The 26291-nt window shown below is 41.9% G+C and overlaps 1 protein-coding gene across 1 annotated transcript in view; it reads right to left on the reverse strand.

The window, feature by feature from the left end:
- The window catches only part of PTPRE (protein tyrosine phosphatase receptor type E), a 149159-nt gene that overhangs the window by 35796 nt on the left and 87072 nt on the right, over positions 1–26291 (reverse strand). The window contains exons 3-5 of the mRNA XM_066619135.1: positions 20046–20152; positions 2165–2267; positions 1774–1847 (exon numbers count right to left, since the gene is read on the reverse strand). Coding sequence (XP_066475232.1) covers positions 1774–1847; positions 2165–2267; positions 20046–20145 — 277 coding nt within the window. The 5' untranslated portion in view covers positions 20146–20152. The remainder of the gene's footprint in view (positions 1–1773; positions 1848–2164; positions 2268–20045; positions 20153–26291) is intronic.

Consider the following 26291-nt stretch of genomic DNA (forward strand, 5'->3'; position numbering starts at 1 on the left):
GCCTGGCTCAGCTGAAGAATGGAATGATCACTTGCATGACTCTCTCTACAACAGTAAGGAAAGCAGTTTTTTAAACTGTGATTTTTAAAAAGATGCATTTTTCCCCTTCTCCAGGGATCAGCACATTCCTTCTCATTTGCAGTGGCCATTCGTGTTGTGTCAAATCCGTGTATAAAAAATCTGTGTATAACAAGGTTGGACCTGTATATGGAAAGGGTGCCTGCCTGTTCACTATACCTGGTTCAAGAGGATACCTTGCTTAGACTTAGCTACAGTCAAGTGCTAAGCGTCAATAACTTACTTAAAGCACAGTTAAAGGGGATGTGCCCTGGGGAGGGAAAACACAGCCCAGAGACCAGTTATTACCTATGCTTATCATTGTTAACAGTGTTACATTTACACTGGTTCACTTACACTACTGGCAGGCAAAGCAGACCGGCTGAACCTATAATCAGTACATGAAACTGAATTGCCACAAAGAGGCAGGACCCAGATTCTGCACTGAATTTTTTAAAAATTCATCAATCCTACTGCTGTATGACAAATCTAGATGATATGACAATTGAACAGTTCTGAAATCAGAGTTGAGAGAGTTCCGTTTCATAACTGGCTATGCTGAAATGAAACCCACTTCTAGAAAAACACAGGCACATTTCTTTAGTTAAAATCTGACACACTGACTATTGCTTCACTCATTTTTTGCAACCCTAGAAAGACTCACTTGCATAATTCTGAATCTTCAACACTCTTGAAAACTATTTAGATTGCTTTTGTAAATATGTTAAAAATGGAAGTTTTTTTTTCCTTATATGCTTTACACTGGAAGCATGACAAATACGCCTATACATAGTGTTTGAAAAAAGGGGATTAGGAACCTCCAAGCTGCTAGGAGGAAAGGGCATGATGTCTCCTTTTCTTTGCTCTTGCCTCATTATTTTGGCACTTTCCTAATATAAGGGTGACCTTGTTCAACACTTGCTATATTTCTACCTTTCATTTTATACATGAAAACTGGAATAGTCAAGCAGCTGAGAATGTGAACTGAACAACCCCATTAAAATCTCACCCCAGCCACAAACTCACTGGCTGGTCTTAAATAACCATATCTGAGCCTCGGGTGCAGTATTATCATCAGGGGATAATACTGTCCTAACTTACAGGGCTGCTGTATAGCTTACAGAGATAATAAGTGAACTACTTTAAACACTTAAAGTGTAGCATATAAATGCTAAGCATTAACAACATCATAATGACCACAATTCAGCCTATGGATAAACCTGTCACATATATTTTTCAAGTGTCAATCACAGCTGTTTCGCACATTACATAGAAACAAACTGCTGCCGGCAATCCTATCTGCATCATAGGCATATTTTCAGGCACCTCCTTGACATTTTCACACACATTTTTGGCATTTAAAACATAGTCCCACACTTTAAAAACAAAGTGTGAAATGGCCCAAATTCTAACCTGCTTGACACATCTTAACATTAAGATTTCACTTTACATGAAATCAAAAATACTTTGTTTTTCTGAATCAAAACTTCTCACAAAATATCATAGCCTACTCAGAGCCAAAAATGTAGGCAGCACATTCTGATACCACATTTAAAGCTGCTTTTAAAAATAACAAACAGTTCTGAAACACAATCGAAACTAAAAGTAATTAAGGCTAAAGAATAAGAGTAAAATTTTGATATCCATTTTCACTTTCTTAATTTTTTTAACACAAGGAATGAAAACATTCAATATGAAGTAAATGAAATGTATTACCTTGCTCTTCTAAGATTCCATTTGGCATTTTTTTATCACTGGAATTCACAACTGCTTTTCTGTGCTTCCTGAACCTTAATAAATATAATGAGATGTATTTAGAGGAAAAAACGTAGCTCCCATGAAAAGAAACTATTTCAAACAACATATTTTACTGGAGATTGTTTCACAAACCATGTAACTCTGGAGAAACTCTTTTTAAACATCTTCTGATTGTAAAAGCTTCAGTCAGCATAGAGGAACAGGGTGTAACATTCTGTGCTACTCTTAACTAGTGTGGGAGGCTACAGAGACCACAGCTGCATGTACACATGCTTTCATTTCCTTGTTAGAAGATCACATGGAAACAAGACGGAACTAGTTCCAAGCCGACCGTCTGATGCATGCCTACCTGAAGAAATAGCCAGCTATAAGGATTAAAATTATGAACACTAAAATCAGGATTAGCATCGAAGTCAACAAATGCTGGGGTGGAACATTTCCATTTGGAGTATCTAGAATAGAAAAAAAAAACCACACACAGTTAAAGAGAGGCATGAAATAGTGCATTAATAATACATTGCTTAATTTCCAACAGATAAAATTTAACACTCAAAGTTTATCACTAGTTTCTTCTGGGTTGGGAGGCCAGATGTGACACAATCAACACCAATAAGAGGCTCAGGGTGAATGGGATGTTCTTTGAGTTCAGAAAAAGTCTCCTACCACTGTTTGTTGTTTCACGTTCCTGATCTTGCTGCTGGGAAGCAGAGTCCAGGGTTCCTGTGAGTACCACCAGAGTATGACTTCAAGAAACACTGGTATAGAAACTGGCTGAAACACTGGTTGAGAAACTCTGGTATAATCCAATCTGAACCCTAGTACTGGTTCACATATGGTACTCACATTGATATAGGGTCAATCTCTACATCAGTGCAAAAAACACCCCCAAACTCTGCTCAAAACATATCTGCCGTGCAATCACTACTTTTTTTGCTACTGAATAACACACAATGCAATAAAAAGTGAGCCATTGCACAAAGAAGGATGCTTTCGGCTTAATAATCAACCATGGGCAAGAAACAGCTGGTCAACTGAATTGTCAGTTGATTCAATTCTACCAGGCAAGTGACTGACATCCCAAGTTTAAAATCATGTCACCTTTCTCCCTGTAGTTCCCCCTCACTCCTATTTTCCACAACAAGGTTTCAAACAGGGATAAGCTGATTGGTTTGTAATTCCATCAATGAAGAAAAGCAAGGGCAATTGCAGATGCTTCCATTGGTTTAATTTCATATGGGAGGCTGTTGCAAACCCACCTAGAAGGAGAAATAATGTAAGCATGCAAGATTAAAAAATGCATGTGAAAAATAGTCTTGGAAAAACCCCTCTCTCATTGGAAGGCAGAAAAGATTCATGAGATATGGGTGATGGAGCAGTTTAAAGTCACAACATATGCTTTTGCTTAATATATTTTTCACAATACTACTCACAAGGCAGAAAGAAAAGTATTGTTGAAAGAGAAGTATTGTTTAGAGCTGCAGTTTTCAAACTCCCAGGGAATTTGAAAGTCACAGTGAATTCTTGCGGGAGCGGTGTGGGGGGAAACAGTGACGCAATCCCCAGGATCGTGCCAATCAGGGGGGCTGCAGGGGCTTGGGTACACTTACCAGGGTGTAGGGAGCCCTGCATGACTGTCTGGGGATCCTAGGGATCACGCCACTGCCTCCTCCCTGCCTCCTGGCTGTCCCGCCCCTTAAGAGGAAACAGGCCAGGGCCCACAGGCTGGGATGTTGCAACCACCAGGGCTGAGAAGCCCTGGTTTAGAGCAGTGGTTCTCAGAGGCCCTAGAGGCTGTTGCCTGATTGTTACTGCCAAGGGGTGTGGCTATAAAAGTGATTGGACAGCAGTGCTCCTCCCATAACAGACTTATCCCACGCGGCGCCCAGGGCAAGGGTCTACGATGCCGCCCCCAATACTTACCCAGCGTGATGGACCTTGCACAGCTCCAAGACCTACTGGGGAAGTATTCTGAAGCTTCCCCACAGTCTTAAACAGTACTTCTGGAAAGTACTTCTGGAAAGTTTGCTCTACCCCAGGTCAGCTGCTGGCTCCCTCCCCAAGTAGCACTTGATTAATCCTTGATGCATATAGCCTAATCTGGCCTGTCAGTTTTGTGAAGCACCAAAAAATGGGTCATGACTCACAGGTGGGTTCTGCACCCACAGTTTGAGAACCACTTATCAGTTCTTCTCAAATGGTGGGTCATGAGCCAATTTCAGGTGGATCCACATTCATTCAATATTTTATTTTTAATATATTAGACTTGATGCTGCCATGGTATGTGTCTGCATTTGGGGAAATGTTACAGATCTGTACTTTTAACAGGCTACTGTGAAGATGCTTTTAACTATGATAGTAAATGGGACTTACTCCTGGGTAAGTGTGGGTAGGATTGCAGCCTAGGATTGTTACAAAAGTTCCAGCTTGATGATGTCACTTCCGGTCATGACATCACTTCTGGTGGGTTCTGACAAATTCTCATTCTAAAAAGTGGGTCCCAGTGCTAAAAGAATGAGGACCGCTGATCTACAGAATATTGACTGATCTTCAGGTACAAAACCACCAAAAATGTTTAGTGATAGAAGCAACTTCTTCAAACACTTCTAGTAATTGACCACGCAGGAGGTTAACAGCAAACTGCACCCACCCAACTCTCCTACTTAAAGGAAATTATTAAAAAAGAGAAACCATCACCTTCCAGGAATAAGGGAATTAATTTATTAATAACCATCATCAAAGTATTAATAACCATCATCTCTCAACTCTCTCTTTTTAGATTGTGAGCCCTTTTGGGACAGGGAGCCATTAGTTATTTGATTTTTCTCAGTAAACTGCTTTCTGAACTTTTAGTTGAAAAGCGGTATATAAATACTGTTAATAATAATAACAGTAACAACAACAACTGCCAATTCAGACTTAGGCTGCAATCCTATGCTCACTTTCTTGGGAGTAAGCCCCACTGAATTCAGTGGAGCTTACTGCCAAGTAAACATGCATAGGACTGGGCTGTTGATGTCTCTGAACTTTCTCCATAAAATATCCCTTCTATCTAATGTCATCCTTAGCAACACAACAAAACTAATAATGAGGGCCCCATAACAATTTTTTAACACAGAAAGTTCAAGAAATGTACAATCTGTTTTTCCCCCCTGTTAATTTTCATACTTGAAGTCAGAAGTTACACTATGTGGATAAAATTAAGAAGTGACTTACAATTTACATGTTTTTCATGTCTAAAAGCATCTGTTTGATATTCTCTCTAGTACTGACTTTAACAGGAAAGGTTTTACTTCATGTCTGCACCAAGATTTTTCTTTTTTAATCCCTCCTCTTGTCCTTTAAGCATATGCAAACCACAATTGTCTCAAAGCAGTGAGTCTCTTTACATGCAACATAAAGGACTATCCCAGCAACAGAATGTTTACTAAACAGTAAGTTTCTTGCACAGCATGACAAGCTGCTGTCTTACTTTAGAGAAGCTCAAGAGGAGACTGCAGTGGAATGAGTGATGCTGCTCTTTGGCCAAAGTCAGCACAAGGTTTTTGTGTCTCTTTTTTTTTTTCATTGAAACAAACACGCAAAGTGGCAGCATGGGAGGATATCCCGGGTGTTCATTGAAAGTATTCTGAATTTGCTGAAAGGGTGCTGCCATAAAAAAATATTGGGAAATCTTACTGCTGATACATTTCCTGTCATACATTAGGGCTTTTAGGACAACAATGATACATGTACTTCCTGATTTCAAGGCAACATAATATTGGGAAATGGAGCTTCCAAACTACAGCCTTTGTGAGGCTCCAGCTTCACTACCAAAACACCAATAAGAGCAGTTACAAATAGTGTCAGCTTTAGTTGATTTGAAACAAAAAAATATAATCACTGGGTCTAAGGCAGCAAACTGGCTGTGTCACGGTCAAATAATACATCAGAATTTAAGGAACTATTTTTGACCTCTGCCAGGAAGTCATGTCAAGCTAAAACGAAGTAGATTTGAGCTGAAGTAGAAACACAAATGACACTGGAGAGTAGTAGACATTAAAATAAAAGGAAATACATATGTACACCTATATATTGTGTTAAAGAGAGCAGCCACTTGGATATCACTTTGTAATGTTGTGAGAGAAAAAAACAGAGGGCTGATATCAGGCTATGTGAGCAGCAGCAGATGTGAAAGTTACTTTAAAACTGCCAGCTATTCTTGAACACATCTACACTTGAGGAAGAATCCTAAGTCAGTCAGATGAAACACCAAGCTTTCTGGGGAGCAATGCTTATCTAGATATTGGTAGAAGTACCACAGAAGACCACATGTGTTCTTTAAAATGGTGTTCATTTCCCATGATGAAACGTGGAAACAGAGCCCTGGTAAGACACACCACTTCATCAGCCATTTTCATGACATATTCTGGAAAAGTTAGCTGATGTGGACACATCAGAGGTAGTTACAGAATTTGGCCAGGTTAACCTCAGAATCCTCTGTACTGATAGTTGCTGTAGCATCCAATATGTTATGCAATGTGAAGCCAAAACATGCCATAGAGAGCCCTGCACTAAGTGAACTAAAACTGAACTCAAACTAGTGTAAACGTCAAGCAACAGCCACACACACATGTACCATATTACTAAAAGGATTGTATTCTACACAACATTTACCTATTTTACAGATGGGAAATACTGAGGATATCTACTTCAAAAGATAGTGACTCCAAGCAGAGATAGTGGCTCCATGTACAGAAAGATTACTGAATGAAGCATGCCACAGACTACATGTTGTCAAATATGAATTGTATAGTTAAGAAATTAAACACTGAGAAAGCACTTCTCCATTACATGCTTCCAACTTGTCACACCCTCTCCATTATCACCTGCTTTGTGCAGCAGAAGTTGTAAAAATTAGCTCACTGGCTTGATGCTGGTGTTCATAGGGGTCTGGCAAGTTGAAAACACCAACTGTAAAGCCAACCAACCAAGATGGGCAGCATGTTGCAGTGGCCACAAGTAGTTGACTCAAGCCAGCTTGCCTACCTGAGGTTGCACAGCCTCTTGGGCTTTCGCTGCTCATCACCCACCTGTTACTCACTTGGAAGTCAGTGTATGATAGCAACATGGAAATGTAGTCAATGAGGCTCTAGCTGCCACTATCAATAGGAAGGAGGTCCTAACAAGGTGTGGGGTATAGCTTGCTCTTGGCACTGCATTACACACACACCCGGGTCTCCTGACCTGTTCCTAACATGCATGTATGTGTTCTACATGCATGCACAGAATAATCTTTTAATTAAAAATTAACTTAAAATAGTTGGAGGCTTGGAAAACAGACTTCCATCTCTCTTAATTGATAACAAGGTGAGGGCAGAAGTTTGATAACTTAACAGACTGGTAGGAGACTGGTAGGCAACCCTACCATACACAACTGCTTGAATTGCCCGTACAAGTCTAGGATTTCCTAGTTAGATAGCACTATGTCTACAAGAAGTCCCCACCCCCAGCATACAGAAATTTAACCCAAGTACATGTTAGCAAAACTGCATGGAGTTAATCTGAATTTGTTTTCTTAAAAAAGAAAGGCATATGTGGAAGTCACATGAAATGGAGGGTAAAATGGCAGGGGAAGCAGTTAAGGAACTTTACAACTTTGCCATCATCATGGTTCCACCCAACACTAAGTATGTGCTCCCCATATATACTATTAATAGAGGTGTTTGAAAAAGTGCTATTTATTCTACTCAGAAGTAAGCCCACTGTGTTTAGTAAGGCTGTAATCCTTATCTTACTCACTGGAAACAAACTCCTCTAGCTATTAACACCTTTATCTATTGTAAATAGCATGCACTTGATTGAAATGAGAACCAGATTGGGACAAAAGTCTAATGCCCCCCACCCCCTGCTGCAATTTCTTCTTTTCATGTGCACTATTTTAAAAGAAAACAAAATCTCAGGTCAATGTATGTGTTCCCACTAACATGTAGTTTGGCCCCAACAGTAAGTTTATTTTGTATTGGCAACCTTCAGTCTCGAAAGACTATGGTATCGCGCTCTGAAAGGTGGTTCTGGCACAGCGTCTAGTGTGGCTGAAAAGGCCAATCCGGGAGTGACAATCCCTTCCACACCGGGAGCAAGTGCAGTCTGTCCCTGGTCTGTCTCCCTGGCTATGGGCCTTCCTTCTTTGCCTCTTAGCCTCAGACTGTTGGCAAAGTGTCTCTTCAAACTGGGAAAGGCCATGCTGCACAGCCTGCCTCCAAGCGGGCCGCTCAGAGGCCAGGGTTTCCCACTTGTTGAGGTCCATCCCTAAGGCCTTCAGATCCCTCTTGCAGATGTCCTTGTATCGCAGCTGTGGTCTACCTGTAGGGCGCTTTCCTTGCACGAGTTCTCCATAGAGGAGATCCTTTGGGATCCGGCCATCATCCATTCTCACGACATGACCAAGCCAACGCAGGCGTCTCTGTTTCAGCAGTGAATACATGCTAGGGATTCCAGCACGTTCCAGGACTGTGTTGTTTGGAACTTTGTCCTGCCAGGTGATGCCGAGGATGCGTCGGAGGCAGCGCATGTGGAAAGCGCTCAGTTTCCTCTCCTGTTGTGAGCGAAGAGTCCATGACTCGCTGCAGTACAGAAGTGTACTCAGGACGCAAGCTCTGTAGACCTGTATCTTGGTATGTTCCGTCAGCTTCTTGTTGGACCAGACTCTCTTTGTGAGTCTGGAAAACATGGTAGCTGCTTTACCGATGCGCTTGTTTAGCTCGGTATCTTGTTTAGTAAGTTTATAGTATATGCAAAAGCTGCCTATGGCAAGCTTTCTCTCTTCCTGTTATCAGTAAACACTTGTCTCCATTTCTTTTTTACATCTGGGGCCATTTAATTTTCTGACTTCTGGTGGTAAACCAGACAGTGAGATAATATTTACTGAGTCATACAATGCAGATATCGAACTGAGTTGAGGTTAATACTCACTTTACATTGCTGTGACCAAAATACAGTAGACTGATATATTTCACATACAACCTGAGTGATCAGTAGACTAAAAATGATTTTAGTCAATATACTGTTCAGCAGTAGGATTTTGGAAAGGCAAGTACAATGAACAATCAATGTGCTACAGACTGATTTTCTACAGACATTTTAATAAAGAATATTCAATTGTGGCAATACAGTCCCAGAGCAGAATTCAGTACAGCAATTTGATAAAACATGCAACATTCTGTGGACTACTGTGGTTTTAATTGTTTGGGGAGCCATTGCAATGCTAATGCAATATTCACCAGCAAAACAAGGTAGAAAAATTATGACTGAAGCTTTAGTCATAGACTAGTCTATGATCATGGGATTCAGGCAAGCTTTGTAAACTGTTCTGCTTTCCAAAGTGTCACAATTACTTCTTCTGAAGTGGATTAGAACATAAGAACAGCCCCACTGGATCAGGCCATAGGCCCATCTAGTCCAGCTTCCTGTATCTCACAGCGGCACACCAAATGCCCCAGGGAGCACACCAGATAACAAGAGACCCCATCCTGGTGCCCTCCCTTGCATCTGGTCTTCTGACATAGCCCATTTCTAAAATCAGGAGGTTGTACATGCACATCATCCAATCCCCTTTTAAAGGCGTCCAGGCCAGACGCCATCACCACATCCTGTGGCAAGGAGTTCCACAGACCAACCACACGCTGAGTAAAGAAATATTTTCTTTTGTCTTTTCTTACTCTCCCAACACTCAATTTTAGTGGATGTCCCCTGGTTCTGGTGTTATTTGAGAGTGTAAAGAGCATCTCCCTATCCACTTATAGGATATTTGATTTGATTATTTGATGACACTGTTCTTTATACTCACCCTGTTCCTAATTTAAATAAATAAAAATGAAACAAAATAAAAAGGGAAATTGAAACATAAAAATGTGAAACTTAACATGGGACTTTTAAAAATATCTCTTATTCCTATGGAATTACTACATAAAGCAGATGGAAGGCAATCAAATTCCCTTTTCAGAATTAAGAGCTAGCACAGCTTACATCATGCTTAGAATACTGAACATGAACAAGAGATGTTGGGTCTGTGACCGTAAATAAAGAATGACGATGATGACATGAACAAGATCCTATACAGTATGTGTAAAGACTAAGGGCCCAATCCTAAGCAGGCTTAGTGCTGGTGCTGACATCCAGTGCTGGGTGTTGCAAATGCACCATAAGGCACGTCCGCAGCACTTGGAGAGGAGGGGCTGCCGGTACTGAGCCTCAGTGCTGCGTGGACAGCCGGCCAGTCCTCTTCCAGTACCAACCGGCAGTGAGCATTTTCAGGGCAGAGGGAGGCGTGGAGTGGGCAGAATGGGGTAGAGGGAGGGGAGGATTGGTCCAGGGAAGAGGGGGTAGGCAGTGTATCCTAAGTTCCGCGTCATAACCTCCTGTATCCTAACTTCCGCATCCTACCTCCTGTATCCTAACTTCCATAACCATATCCTAGCCTCCCTCCTGGTATGGGCAGCCCAACATGAGCCTCCTTGTGTATGTGCCCACTCAAAAGCAGGCACAGATCCAAGGAGATCCATTGGTACCACAGCTGCATTACCTGGGGTCAGGGAGCAATTTCTCCCTTAACCTGGTGCTAGCCCAATGCCCATAGAATCCAGTGGCTGCCATTTTGGCACCGCTGGAATCCTGGTCACCACCAGGGATAGGACTGGCCTGAAAAACATGTAGACTACATTCATGCAAGCTGTACACTCCATGTTCACAGCAGATGGATCATGTAAGTTCTAGAGTCCATTAATAATTCTCTTTGCAACAGGAAAGGATCCTTAAATGCAAGCGTGCCTCATGCTTACCACATGTATAACCTAAACAGCCATACAATGTGTGAACTGGCCTTAACTGCTATTTTCCACATCTGTGCAGGTCTATCTACTTCTGAACAGCTTTGCCAATGTGAGTAGGAAAGGCACTGTCAGAGAGTTGAGAGGGAGGGTACGTAACAGACTATGCAAGGGAATCTACAAACCTTTCACTTGGGAGGGAGCTTTCCAGATGATGCATCTCCATCAAAACTGCGTAAAGAAAAAATGGCTGTTTTTCTTTGCTTTACAAAGCTATCAGTGTCTTTGTGATATTACCTTCCATTATGCTATTTGTCACCTTCATTGCAGACATATTTTGAGTTTTTGGATGAGGAATAAGGACAAAGGTTGGGTTCATACATAATGCAAAATCATGGTTTGTGATTATCACTATTGTTTGAATGTCAAGATGTACAACAGACAAACCACAGTTTATATCAGGGATGTCGAACTCATTTCATATGGTGGGTCAAACAGCATTCATGGTGCCTGCTGAGGGCCAGAACTGACATCATTAAGCAGGAAGTGATGTTATTAAGCAGACGATGGCCAGGAATAAGCATTTTCATCTCACCTAGAAACTCATTAGCTGCAAATGACATAAAATATGCAACTCTTGATCATATTTTCAAGATTTGGGAAAGCCCAATTACATGGCTATGCTTTTAGTAGCACTGCTTCTGCCGCAGATTCACTTAGCAGCTCAGCAATTAAGAAGTGGTCTTAGCAGAAGTAGTGTTGCTAAAAGTGTAGCCCATGTATTAATTGGGCTCTCCCAGCACCTTGGCAGCATTCTCCCTCTCTCATTCATCTTGGTCTGCCCCTTACTGTGCAGCTTTCCTTGTTTTCTGAAACTTCCTTCTGTCTCTCCCTCCCAGAGGCTTGGCAGAAGAAGCATTGCTGAAAGGGCAGTGCTGGAACAGCCAAATCATCATGAGGGTCAGTTAAAGAGCTTCTGGAGGCTGCATCTAGACCGTTGGCCTTGTTTGACACTCCTGGTCTATATGTTTGCTTTTGTTTCTCATCTGCTCAGGACAAAACTTCATAAGGTCACACAGTCTCTCCTTTTAACACTATACAGTAGCCTCTTACAGCAAACATTCTAACTGCAGTTTATCAATGGCTCACGAATTCAAACAAGGCACAAAACCACAGTTAGCACTAACCATGGTTTGCAAATCACCTTCAAATCATGGATTCAGTTTCTGGTTTGTTGGCATCAAAAAAACCATGGTTTATGAACTGGCTTGGTTCAAATAGAACGCAAAATCATGGCTTAGATAAGCAAACTATGGTTTTGAGTCACATCTGAACTTAGAAAGTTCACGATCCTACATATTTAGAAGAGAGAAAGTATTAACACAAGAATCTGCTAGAATCTCTCCAGCTGACAAATGTAAAGCTCCCTACCTACAAAAGTAAACATACCTACAAGATACGTAGACCACCTTTGAAAGACTGGAGTCAAACAATTGTATTTCATAATAACATTACATTAACAAATCTTCTTGAACCTGTAATTCTAACTTAGAAAAAAAACCTGTGGCCTGAGCTGACAGCAGACTGGTATTGCTGAAGTCACCATATACGATATCAATTCCATAGATTCTGAAAGCAGATAGACAATATTTTTTCTTTACATATGAAAATATGGCCTGCTTTCTACTGTGAAGATGAATCCGATAAGAAAATATTAAAATGAAAACATGAAACCAATATGTCATAAATAAAATTTACATATGTTTAAACGAAAAGCTTCAGCTGCTGCACTGTTTACTTCAACTACAATAGAGTAGTGGGTATACTTGTTTCCCCTGAGCATTGTATGGCTTTTGTCCTAAGAAGAGCAATTTGTACTATGGTTGATCAGAAGGGCTTTGATTAACTCATTAAGAACGGCGTTCAATAACTCATTGTATGCAAAGATCCCAAAAAAGACATGGAGTTAGGAGGAACTAGTGGGAGAACAAACAAGAAAGAGAATGAAGGGGAAAACAGAGTCACATCTTGATATTCTAGAAAGCTGTTGTATTGAACCAGACAAGTGTTGTCAACTGGCAGTGGCTCTCCAGGATTTTTCTCTGCCCTCCTCAGACATTAAATCTGGTATGTTCTACCTACAAAAGAGGTGCACTGCCATGACCCTTCCCCTTCTTGATGATGGTGGAACAAAAGATTCTACAAAATCCATTCCACACTAAGGAATAGGCCAAACTATCCTCTTCTTTTTAAAATTAAAAAAGTATATGAATCAGACTAACAGCACAATCCTATGCATGTTTACCACAAGTAAACCCCTCTGACTCCCAGGTAAGTGCATATATACCCTTTCCTGGGAGTAAGTACCATTACTTCTGAGCAGACACACATAGGATTGTGCCACAAGTTATCCACTCCATCAATCTCTCCCCCATAGCAGATTTAATAGGCCAAAATGGGCAATGGTCAAATTTACCTTTAGCCTTCTTCATACAAGCATCCAACAGTATGGTAGCTGCTTCACCATGGTATGCTTTCTGCTGCTGGAAGTCTGGTCAGTCATGGAATAGGCATGATCATGCAAGTCCTTCCTATACAGTTGGCACCTCAGAGGAAGAATGTTAATCAGGTAGCAGAAACCTATGCAATGCATGAGCATCCCTACAGCATGGGGTTGCACCATGTGGAAGTGGTTCCCATGGAGATGGGTGCCTGTGTGAAGAATAGTGTGTTCTGTTCATGCACAAATGTAAAGATATCCAAGCTAAAAGAAGTCATACAGTCAGCGGCATCAGCATGCTCTAACATCTTCATGAGCAGATGACACCAGTTTTCCTCATGATTTATGAACATTCTATTATTATAAAGGCTGCACCTTTAATCAATTTTCAAAATCTCTCAGAGCAGACCATCAATGCACATATTTGTCTGCCAGTGGAATGCTAAGAAAAAAAGCTTTTCTTTGGCTATAACAAGACTGAGAAACTACACATATAAGTCTCTAGTGTCAACTTCAGTAGCAGATAACAAAGTATAAAAATAAACCCAATGGAGTTTACATTCTCAACATTGTCATCATGTGTACTGAGAGATCCTTGAGACTAGTGAAAGCATACAGGTTTTCCAACATGTAATGCATGCTGGCCTACAAAAGGGAGGATAGTACAATTTGTTCATCTCTGTATTGCTATGTAAAGTCCCCCAAACAAGTTCTTTGCTTTGTTTATATTGTTTCATTTATTCAAAAGTTAAAAAACAACAGAGTCTCAGATTAATACCAGCAGCTGCGTAAGTGAATCTTTGACCTGCAAAAGCCAGGCCTTCCAAGTCATCTAATTCAATGTGTGCTAAAAATCATTACAGAGTTCTTCTCCAGGTTTTTTTTTTTGTATTGGCAACCTTCAGTCTCGAAAGACTGAAGTATGGTATCGTGCTCTGAAAGGTGGTTCTGGCACAGCGTCTAGTGTGGCTGAAAAGGCCAATCCGGGAGTGACAATCCCTTCCACACCGGGAGCAAGTGCAGTCTGTCCCTGGTCTGTCTCCCTGGCTATGGGCCTTCCTTCTTTGCCTCTTAGCCTCAGACTGTTGGCAAAGTGTCTCTTCAAACTGGGAAAGGCCATGCTGCACAGCCTGCCTCCAAGCGGGCCGCTCAGAGGCCAGGGTTTCCCACTTGTTGAGGTCCATCCCTAAGGCCTTCAGATCCCTCTTGCAGATGTCCTTGTATCGCAGCTGTGGTCTACCTGTAGGGCGCTTTCCTTGCACGAGTTCTCCATAGAGGAGATCCTTTGGGATCCGGCCATCATCCATTCTCACGACATGACCAAGCCAACGCAGGCGTCTCTGTTTCAGCAGTGAATACATGCTAGGGATTCCAGCACGTTCCAGGACTGTGTTGTTTGGAACTTTGTCCTGCCAGGTGATGCCGAGGATGCGTCGGAGGCAGCGCATGTGGAAAGCGCTCAGTTTCCTCTCCTGTTGTGAGCGAAGAGTCCATGACTCGCTGCAGTACAGAAGTGACTCAGGACAAGTCATCTAATTCAATGTGTGCTAAAAATCATTACAGAGTTCTTCTCCAGGTTATAATCACGGTTATGAATGAAGTGGTTGAATCCACCTTCTATATGTTCTCTCCAGATTTGTTTTGAAATAAAGGAATTGTTCCAATTTAAAATAAAGTATAAATCAAGACAAGTCCCAACTAGAAAATAAAGTTATCTGGTCAATGTCTATCTCCTCCCCGCACCCAGTTGTTTTTTTCTTGAGAGCCAACATTTTGGCCACTCTAGCAACAAAGGGGCCCTGCTCTGAATTCCATCATAGTTAAAAGATACTGTAGGTGGGAAGGAGAGATGTTAGTGGATATCAAGCCAACTGTTACTGTTCTGCAAATCAGATTAGATTAAATGCAGTTAAATTAAAAGCTTTAATGCTATCAAGCAGTTTGTGGCTTGAGGGCGTTAAAACGATAATAAAAACAGCTTGAACCTTGCACTTCTGCCATAGAGTGTTACAAAATAGTTATTGGTAGCACATAATGATAAGCACTGGGGTTCATAGCTTCTTATCTAGAATTCTAAAACCTTGTACATAACTTTGCAAACACTGCTACAAAACATCGCTCAATGAAAGCTCTATTTCAAAACATCAGTTAAAAGTTTTATTTATTTGTTATATACAGTACTTTCTAATTAGGTCGCTGGAGATAACTTACGAAAGTACTTGGCTGAACTAAGGATGCACAATATACTGCAAATGAAATTGCTATTCTATCGTCCACAGCCCAGCTTCAATTATCCTGTCAGGCATTAGGCAGGAGATCTGGCTTAGTTGGTAGAGCTGCCGCCTTGTATGCCTAAAGATCTGAGGCTGCCAGTTCGAAACAACCGGAAGTACCCGAGAACTGGCGACATGCTGAGATACTGATGAGCTGACCCTCAGTGGCAGAGAGGAGTTGCCATCAAGTGGAGCATGGGAGGCGAAGGACCAAGAGAGAGGCCAGACCAGGAAGGAATCCAGCTGGAAGGAGGAGTTCTATGAAAGACTAGAACTATGCAATTGTAAAAATCCCTACGGGGGTTTAGAACAGCCTGCCTATGTAAACTGCCTTGGATTAAAGTCTGAGGAGAAATCTGACGACCAAAGAAAGGCGGTATATAAATACCTGTATCCCGTATTTTTCGCTCCATAAGATGCACTTTTTCCCCCCCAAAAAGTGGGGGGGGGGGGAAGTGTGTATGTCTTATGGAGCGAATACTGCAAAAAAAAAAAAAAACACCTCCGCCCCAGCCCCAGCCCTGGCCCGGCCCCCTGCCCGCTCGCTCTGCTCTGCTCTGCTTCCCTGGGCAGTCAGAGGCTACTCAGAAGTAAGTCTCAGAGTCAGTGGGGCTCACTCCCAGGAAAGCGTGGGTGGGGTGGCAGTCTGCCCAAGCCCGCTTGTCTACTCAGAAGTAAGTCACAGAGTCACTGGGGCTCACTCCCAGGAAAGCGTGGGTGGGGTGGCAGTCTCGCTGCCCAATCCTGTGCATGCCTACTCTGAAGTAAGTCCCATTAGAGTCAGGGGGGCTTACTCCCAGGAAAGCCTCTCTCTCCCCCCCCCCAAGCCTGGAGCATCACATCTTCTCTCCCCCCAAGCTTGGAACATCACAGCTTCTCTCTTCCGACCCCCAAACCTGGAGCATCACAGCCTTTCTCCCCCCCCCACAAAGCCTGGAGCATCACAGCCTCTCTCTCCCCCCCCCAAGCCTGGAGCATCACAGCTTCTCTCTTCCCCCCCCCCAAGCCTGGAGCATCACAGACTCTTGCTTCCCCCCCCAAGCCTGGAGCATCACAGCTTCTCTCTTCCCCCCCCCCAAGCCTAGAGCATCACAGACTCTTCCCCCCCCCCAAGCCTGGAGCATCACAGCTTCTCTTTCCCCCCACACCAAGCCTGGAGCATCACAACTTCTCTGCAACACAAACACTTTCTCCCCTCTCTCACACACACAGGCTGCCCCCTTCTCTTACACACACAGATGCTCTGCCCCCCCCCACACACACTCACTCACTCACACAGCAGGGAATGCGCACTTTCACTCACCTCATCCAGCATCTGAATGTAAGCCCCCCCCCCCCCATCACAAAGAAAAAACTGTCTCCTTGGTCAGAATGCCAGTGTTTGCTTATTGCACAAGCCCCAGGTAAGGCTCGGTTCTCACCATAAATCCAGAAGTTTGTTGTGTCTTGAGAATTCAAGTTGTGGTTGGACTTTCCACTTGTTCATTTGTATTGGAATCACGGAAGAACTGGCGAGGAGGTAGATGTGGTGTCAGCAGTGGCTCCTTTAAGGGTAAGGCCTGGGCATTCAGCAGAGTGTGCTGCACAGCTGCAGCCACTGGAAGGCAATAGGGCCCTCAGGGATATAAGGAGTACCTGAGGCAGAAAGGGTTTGTGGGTTTTGAAGGAGTGCAGGTTGGAGAGGAGACTGACTGGGTTTATTGAATTTGGAATCTGACTGTGGATTGTGACTGGACTTGGATACCCTGATGGATTTGACTGACCTTGGGCTGTAATTTGGCTTATTGGTTCTGGACTCTGATTTGGCAACTCTGATTGATGGGACTGATTTACTTGGCATCTGTGGAATGGAACTGGACTCACTTTTGCTTGCTGCACTGGTGAGTTGCACAAGGGGGACTGATCAGCCTTAAGCGGGCACAAGGCCCAGTGGATTGGGATTTGGCAGAACATCATTGTAGCAGAAAGATAATGTGATCCCCTATTTGTGTGCACCTGTTTTTGTGAGCTTCATAAATTCTGACTCTAGCGATGATGAGTTCTTGGTTTCCAGAAAACTAGAGTACTCAAACTTTTAAGTCTCTCCATTTGTTAATGACAGTGATAATGGTTCTTAATGCCACTGTTGACTGCTGTTCACTTTACATGGTTCAAATGTTATTCTGTTATAGTTTATTAAATATTTTATTACACTATTTGGTTCAGAATATTTTTTTTCCTGTTTTCCTCCTCTAAAAACTAGGTGCGTCTTATGGTCAGGTGCGTCTTATGGAGCGAAAAATACAGGAAATAAATTAGTAAAGCTGCATATGTTGTGTACATGAGGGATGTGCAACATACAAAGTTCCCAAACAGAGACTTTTTCTGCAACTCACACATTTGTTGGTCAATGTGGTAATGGTTCAGAAACAATTACTCAGAGACCATGAATTTACTCATTTCAAAGCTCAATGGCTTACTTTCTTTAAACTATTTCTGTCCTGCATCTTCTCCTCCCTTTAGGAAGACACTCAAGGCAGTTTTACAATAAAAGAGATGAAATATATTACATTAAATGTATAATGTATAAAACTCAATAAAAACACAATAACAAAATCAGAAAACAAAACAGTATCTACGGCAAACAGAGAAAGAAACAAAAATCAAGCAATAGATAGCACTGAATCAAACAAAAAGTTCTTCAGGTGGCACTGAAATTGAAATAATAAGGTGCCAATCCTCCTTCCTTAGAATCAGTGGCATACCTGGGGGGCAACAGGGGCAAATGCTCCAGGCACCATGCCTGCAAGGGTGATGCCACCAGCCTCGCTCCCCTCCCACCATTTTTTTTTTAAAGAGAAAGAAGCCGGCATCACCATTGGCTTCTTTCACTTTAAAAAGAAAAATCCTCCTCCTGATGGGCAATCAGCCCCAAAGTGGCTGTGAGTTGCAGCCACCCTGACCACAAATCAGCACTGTTCAGGGCTGCCCCCTCCTCTTCTTCTTTATAGGAGGAGATGAAAGAAGCAGCAGAGCATCAGGAGTTGCAACTCCCAGCATGCTGCCACTCTAGGCTGCCTCTTCTCCTATAAAGGAGGAGGGTGGGGTGGCCCAGAATGGTGCCAAGTTGCAGCCATAGTGGCTGCAACTTGCAGCCACTCTGGGAGAAATTCTGGGCCCCATCTTTCATCTCCAGAGGAGACAAATGGCATGGGCCAGAGTGGCATTGTGCCAGGAGTGGCAGTCACTCTTGGTGTGCCAGCACATCGCTCTGGATCGCATCTTTCGTCTCCTTGGAGGAGAGGAAGGGGGGTAGCTTAGTGCAGTGCAGAATCACACCAGGAGAGGCTTCAAGTCTCGGCACGATTCTGGAAGTGACTGTGGTGGTATGGTGATGTCACCACGATTACTTCTGTGTCAGGTGGCAGTGACCAGCAAACTGGGAGGCGGCCCCAGGCAGAGAAAAGCCCAGGACTGCCTCTGCTTAGGGAGGCAGGTCTACAGCCTGGTTACCACCACAGAGAAGGCTGTTTAACACACAGGTGCACCTCCGTTGGCAGTAGAACATGTAGAAGAGTTCTCTTGGATTATAATCTCAGGGGATAGGCATTTTCATACCAGGGTTCATTATTCATATTTATTGCAGACAGCATACAACATCAGGAAAGAGGCTACATAAAAACCCAGCATTTCCTTCAGCTACTCTGGTCCAAAGACCTTTAGGGTCTTCAAGGTTAAGACCAGGACCTTCAGAATAGCACTTGGAAATGTACCAGGAACTAGTGCAGGTAGGAACAGCACAGGCATGTTATGTTCTCCATGTCTTGTGCTAGTCAGCAATTTAGCAATAACATTTTGCATGAGCTGAAGTTTCCAAAAGGTCTTCAAGGGCAGCCCCACATGGAGTGCATTACAATTGCTGAAACAAGATATGACCAGTGCATGGAAACACCAAGCACTTCTTTACATATTTGGGTTTAACAGATCATGAACAAACACATCGCAGAAGAACTTCAAGTGACGTACCAGCAGGTGATTAGCAGCCAACTTGTTTGTAAGACCCGTCCTCTAACTGTGATGGCAGAACTATGACTGACAATTTAGGTACACAGCACATATGTTCACCACAAATCAGTAGTAACATCCAAAATGCACAAGGAAACATTTATTTAAGAAAAAATTTTTTAAAGGGAAAGGGAAAAACCATGTGAACCCAGCCTGGCTGTAAAAGACACACTCTCTAACCATTAGCTATGATATCTGGAGCCTGGAATTCAGCTACCAACATTCTAGCTCAACTGGATACAAAGAGAAACATCCAGAAAGTAGACTGTATACAAGGGAAGCCACAAGGGAACAATAATAGTATGTTGGGGGAAAGAGAACACTGGCTCCCAATCAGGATCCAATGAGAAAAATGGATCATGTGGAGATAAATAAACAAATCCCAACACAAACTGTCAATGAGGAAAGAACTCTATATGGTCCATTAATCATATGTATTGCAAACAGCATACAGTACTTAAGCATAACTCAGCATTATCCAGGATTTCCTAAGATTTACAGCATACTGCTATCAAAAATACTTAAGCTGCAACTGAGACCATGGAACAGAGAATATTCAACATTTACGCAAAAGACTCAGACTAACCAAAATAATTCAATTTTCCTTACTTGGTGTTGTATCATTGGGCGATATTGTTCCATTGGTAGGTGAAGCTTCAATGTGTAAAAAACTAATGGAAGCAAGCACAACTGAACAGGAATATTCCATTGTGTACCTGTAAGCAAGCATATAAAATATATTAAACTCACATTTAAAATTCACATTAAATGCTCAGAGTCATGGTAGAATCATAGGAACTTCACAACTACAGTAGAGACATTAAAGGTTTGCTTCTTGAAATTTGACCTTGCATTCAAGTTATTAGTTTACTTTATGTGAAATCTGACCATATTTACGCAAGCACTAGTCTAGCATTACTTTATATTTTGGCTCAAAAGGTTTGCCAGGGTTGGATAATTAAGGTACTTGAAGAGAAAAAAAAAAGCCTTTCTGTACGAACATCAAGAAAGAAGTAAAACATGGAGCGACTTCAGACGTTACACAGAAACTGCAACAGAGAAAATGCCTATGATTCAGCCTTCCTCTTTTCAGAGTCTCTTCTGTAATTTCTGAATTGGGAGTTTTCACTTCTCTTCTTGCATTTGAACTTGGAAGGATCTCACACTGTTAGAAAGTTATACAAGTTTCCAAACATGGCAAGCTACATGGGAAGCACAAAAAGAGGAAATACAAGTCACTTCCTCTACATGTTTGCAACGTCCAAACTGCCATTAATTATAAGCTTGCTGAAGAAAATATATGACCTATGTTGTAATGAGTAGAACACTATACACCATATGAAAACTATAGAACCTTAATGATCATTTTGTAACAATTTGCTGCTCTTCCAGCTTAGCCTTCACAGAGACAGTTTATGTGGATGGTTTTCTTTTCCCCATAGGAAAAATATTCAACCATGGAGTCCTCACATCTGCAGTGTGAGCTGGAACAGTCCAAGAACACTATTTTACTATGCCATCTGCCACTGTGCAGGTCAACACTGACTTCTAGGCTTCTACAGCAACTGAACATCTTTTTGATCCTCCATTCACACAAAATGTACTATTCTATAAATATACTTATATCAAAAATGTATCTTTGCAAAGAACTGTTCATGCTATCGTGTTTATATTTGCAGAATATTTTTTGCTTCTCCAAAACCTACATGCAATGGCCTTAATTCAGGGGTTCTCAGACTGTGGGTCAGAACCCTCAGGGGAGTCACAAGCAACTTGGAAGGGAGGAAGGTTGCAAACAGAGAGAAGCTGGAACACTGCCAGAACGCTCCAAACTGACTGGATTCCCTGAGCACGCTTGGAGGCATTAGAAGCAAAGGCAACTTGCCATGGTAGTAAGTTAACTGTACGTGTGCCTGATGAGGATGCAGCAAGAGGCTCAGCTAAGGAATTTGCCATATATGAACCAAAGCCCTTTTCCTCATCTGGACCTAGCAAGCCCACCTCTGTAAAGCAGCTCTCTACTTCTCCCCTCAGCTTTTCTAGCATGCACATTTTGAAGGTGGGCAGGAAGCCTGAACAGGTACCCCCCCACACACATACACAGGGTACCTGTGTACACACAGGGCCGTGTCTCAGTAACAACTTCCACAATAGAACTCTTGTGGAGGGATCCTCACAAAGCATAAGAGATCCTGCTCCCCAATAACCACTCAGACACATAGTGCTTCAATTCATTATCTCACCCTTGTGGTCAAGGTAGACAGACACTGAGGGGTACCCGGGGAAGCACTGGTCAAGAATATTGGACACACGCACTGGCCTCCCATTCCCCTAATGGCCTGATATAGTGCCTATGGATCATGCATGTACATTGGACTGAGTCCATTAACAATAACAATATTTCATTTACAATTACTTGTACAGCTAGATAACGCATAAAGTTACAAGTACACACACACTCTCTCTCTCCCCCCCTCCCCATGAATATAGGCAAAAAATAACATTCATTCTATAAAAGAAAAAAGTTGCCTTCTTAACTATAGGAAATACAGAGAAAACCACACAACTTTAAAATAATTTAGAAATGGGTTATGTCAGATGCAAGTGAGGGCACCAGGATGCAGGTCTCTTGCTATCTGGTGTGCTCCCTGGGGCATTTGGTGGGCCACTGTGAGATACAGGAAACTGGACTAGATGGGCCTATGTCCTGATCCAGCGGAGCTGTTCTTATGTTCTAACCGGAATGTTATACTCATTAAAAGAACCTTCAAACGTAAACATGGTCACTCCCTTACTTTATCAAAATGTACTGGTTCCCGAATCTCAGATGGCAAAGACAGGAAGCAACCTTCTGAAGAGCATGAATGGATTACAAAGGGTCAAGGACTGCAGTTCAGTACTACCAATTACATCATCAGCCTTTCCTAAAGCACTGTACAAATGAAATATATCTTTTAGACTCTAGCAGTCTGCTTTCATTTCCATAGCCACTTAATTACAGAATAAACTACAATTCAAAAATTACTGAATTCCCAGCTGGCCTTCAGTCAGACATATTTACCCCCCCCCCCCCAAAAAAGCACAACACATCTATGTTTTGCATTCTACGCATAGTTATATATCCTTTCAGGAAGTATCACTGTTCAAGAAGTAATCAAGTTATCACTGCCAGAAGCGAACAACAGAAAACTTTGCACCAGTACCATATTAATAGCTCAGAAATGTAATTATTGTAATTGCAACAGGATTGTAATTATTGCTACAAAATGTTAACAAAGAAATTCACCAATTAACTAATACATACATATTTATGATCTTGCAAAAATCCTCATAATTTGATAATTTATTTATAATTTATATGATTAATTTTAGACAATATATGATTCAGAAAGAAGAAATGAGAACAATCCAGCCATAATGCTAAATTCTTATTGATATTTGTCACTATCTGAAAAAAGTTTTTAAAAATGAGGAGAAAAGTACATAAGAATTTCAAAGTAAGAAAGTTTGTATTAACCTAGCGTAGTAACATATACAGGCATGCCCCAATACCCAATGCAGGTTCCATTTCTGAACCTCCCCTCATGGTTAAGTGAAACCGAGATACCAGGGAACACCCATCCCCACCCTACAAGAAAAAATCTGAAGTGACTTTTTTTGCCTCTAAGGTTCAGTCTGAACCCAGCAGAGGCTGTGGATGGATGTCTGAGACCTTCGCTGGACTTAGAGGAACCTTGGGAGGAGAGGGGAGCTCTGCAAGGGGAGTAGAGCTCCCCTCGCCTCCGGAGGGGGCGTGCGCTAGAGACTGATCTGCAGATAAGTGAAACTGCGGATATGCGACCTCCATGTATTTCTAAACTGTAATTCTCTGCTGCATCAGTTGAGTGAAATGGTGTGCAGCAGCAGTTCCTATACTTATCGTGGTCATAGCAGACTTCTTTCTCAGCAGTCTCTCTCAGGTGCTGCCATCTTGGATTACACAAGTCCTCTTGTGATCCAGGATGGCGGTGCCCAGGAGAGACAGGAAGAAAAGGCTGCCGGAACATCCTGCAGTGCTTATGTGAGGGCACTTGCAGCATACAATTTAGGAGCCACTGGTGTATAGTTTATAAAACACATTTCAGAGTCACAGCAGATACCTGAGCATAAGTCGATCTCACAGATAAGTTGAGGGCAGGTTTTGAGCCAAAATCATTATAAGTCAGGAGGGTGTCTGACTATAGTTTTGTCTGATTTTACCCAAGGCTAGATCCTGAGAAAAAAATATACCAGTAATTGCTACCTAAGAACTGTACAGTCTCTAATTTATTAAAAAAATATAGTGACAGATCATAAGATACATTTTTATTCATTAACTTTTTCAGTTCTGGCATTCACAACCTTTTTGTAAACAGTATCAGTGCACTGTAAACAACATACCAGAAGAACCATTAATCAAATCTTTCTTTAAGGTGCTTGGTGTGTTAAGCCAGAGGCTCAATATATAACATGCAACTTATAACACATAACTGGGAGTGTGCAATTCAATTCACAGCAGAGACAAGCAACAAGGAATGACTGTGAGCAAGTTCAGCTGCACATAATTGCAACCCTACTTACTCAGAACTGGCCCCATCACTTTCCATGGGTGTTATTAAGTGATAGTGCACTGAACTGTAGCCTATGACTTTGTTTCAAATGGAAACGAGGATGACAATTCTGGTGTTTTAAAAACCAGATCTCTGTCAAGCATTTGCAAAATGGAACGAGGGTGCAAAAGGGTCTGCTAAAGAGGCTTGCTTAATTTAAATGGAAGCCTTTAGCCCTGGCTTGCTTTTTTCCCCTCAGAAGCAGCAAAAAGGTTAACTTTGGCTGCAGCTTGCCTTGAAGTCTGGTCACCATGGAGATTGATTGTCCTGTCATTATCTCTGCTGCTGCAGATAAGGGGAACAGATGATTTACTCTTGATTTATTGTTGGACATTTCTGCCCCATATCATCTCTTAGATGGCTCTTATAAGCTTTCTATCTATGCACTGTCGAGGTTTCAAAAGCATCAAGGGTAAGGTTCTTCTCATTGTCTGTCCCTTAACTGTGAAACCCCCAAACCCCAGAAGTGGCAAAGCCCTCTCCCGTCTATAAACTGGAAGTAACATAGAACCTCGTTTTAATTTTTTGCTGACACTAGCTAGATTGGCAATTGTGGTGGAGTTTCAGTATTTCTTCATGCATGTTACATGCAAGCAGATTGTAACCTGTCTCAGGATTTCGCATGGGTTAGGATATATAACCACCCCATGTAGATGGATATACATGGAGGGTATTTGAGGGATCACCCCCTTCCATACAATCCAACCAGTCCTCTCAGATCATCAGAGGGGTCCTTTCTGACTGTGCTGCCACTAGCAGAGGTGAGGGGGATGGCGGCAACAAAGAGGGCCTTCTCGGTAGCGGCTCCCCATCTGTGGAACTCCCTCCCTCCGGAATTGAGAACAGCTCCCTCTTTAGAGTCCTTTCAGCGGGGGCTTAAGACCTTTTTATTTAGGAAGACCTTTTATGCAGACACCAGGGGGCATGGCACTTTTTGAATGTTTTATTGTTTTTAATGTCATATATTTGCTATTTAGAAGACTAGCCTGCCCAGCAGATTAAGGATATATATATATGGATATAAATTTCTAAAATAATAAATAATAGATAATATAAAGGGACCCAAGGAACTGAGTTAATGAAAAAAGAAAACAAAGAATGCTTTCCTTTCAAATTGGTATGATGTGTTTTGTTCATCAATGATAAAGGATTCCAGTATTTGCCTCAGATAATATTGTGTGCCTATATGTTGTTGTACAGCAGAGGGTGCTATGCTTATACTATATGACAACAGACTAAAATCAAATACCAATGTTCTGCTTTTCTAGCAGCACTTTAAAAATATTTCAAGATACGATGTCGATATTGCTTTCATAAGTTAATATCTTCCAAAGAAAGCAGCAGCATTTTAGAAGTGTAAAAAAAATGTGAAGTCTGAAAAACCCAAATTACAGAAAGCTATTCCTAACATAGCCAAGAGGAATAATGTACACACACCAAGCATGTGTGGGTCCCTTTAGGGAGAAGGGCGGGATATAAATAAAGTTTATTATTTATTATTAAGCATACAATGTTTGTATAAAGAATCTTGCTTCTCAACAGAAAACAGAAGCATGATCTTTTTATAATTGCATAAGTTATAGTAAAAAAAAAATTCTAAATGCTAAGCTAAGCCTGTCTTGCTCGATCATGTTTTTATGCTTCAAATTATTTGGATTCTTGATTAGTCAAAAGAAATGTATGGATGCTATTTTTAGCACTGCTGGTTGTATGGTGTTTTTCTTTTTAGTACAGCTTAATTCTGCCCCAAACATCAGGGCATGGTCACACGAACTACCCCCCTTGCTGAAGCCAAGGAGTCTTGAGCTGCTCAGTGCCGGCATGAAACCCCATGGAGGCATCCTTGAGTTCCAACATGGAAGGAAGTTGGGAAATAAATACCTGTCTTTATTACTATAGTAACCAATTTATTTATTGGAATAAAATTAAAACATATAGTAAATATAAGTAAATAAATTACATTTCAACATTATTTGACTCAACAGATTGTAAGGGAGCACCTGCTGCTAGAGAGTCACTGATGCTTGGCAGGTATGTATTTCATCAGTAACTTGGATGAGAGACTACTGGTAGCCAAAGGAAGAGTAGGATAGTAATGAGGCCAACTCCTCCCTTTTCCACACATGTGCAGTCTATCCTAACTCCATTTCATTTTCAGGTTAACATTTCCTCAAGAGCTAGGCAGAACTTTGTCCTGGAGGGGATGAGGTACTGCTGAACTCTTAGG

Source organism: Tiliqua scincoides, chromosome 3 (genome assembly GCF_035046505.1).
Source record: "Tiliqua scincoides isolate rTilSci1 chromosome 3, rTilSci1.hap2, whole genome shotgun sequence".
NCBI lineage: Eukaryota > Metazoa > Chordata > Lepidosauria > Squamata > Scincidae > Tiliqua > Tiliqua scincoides.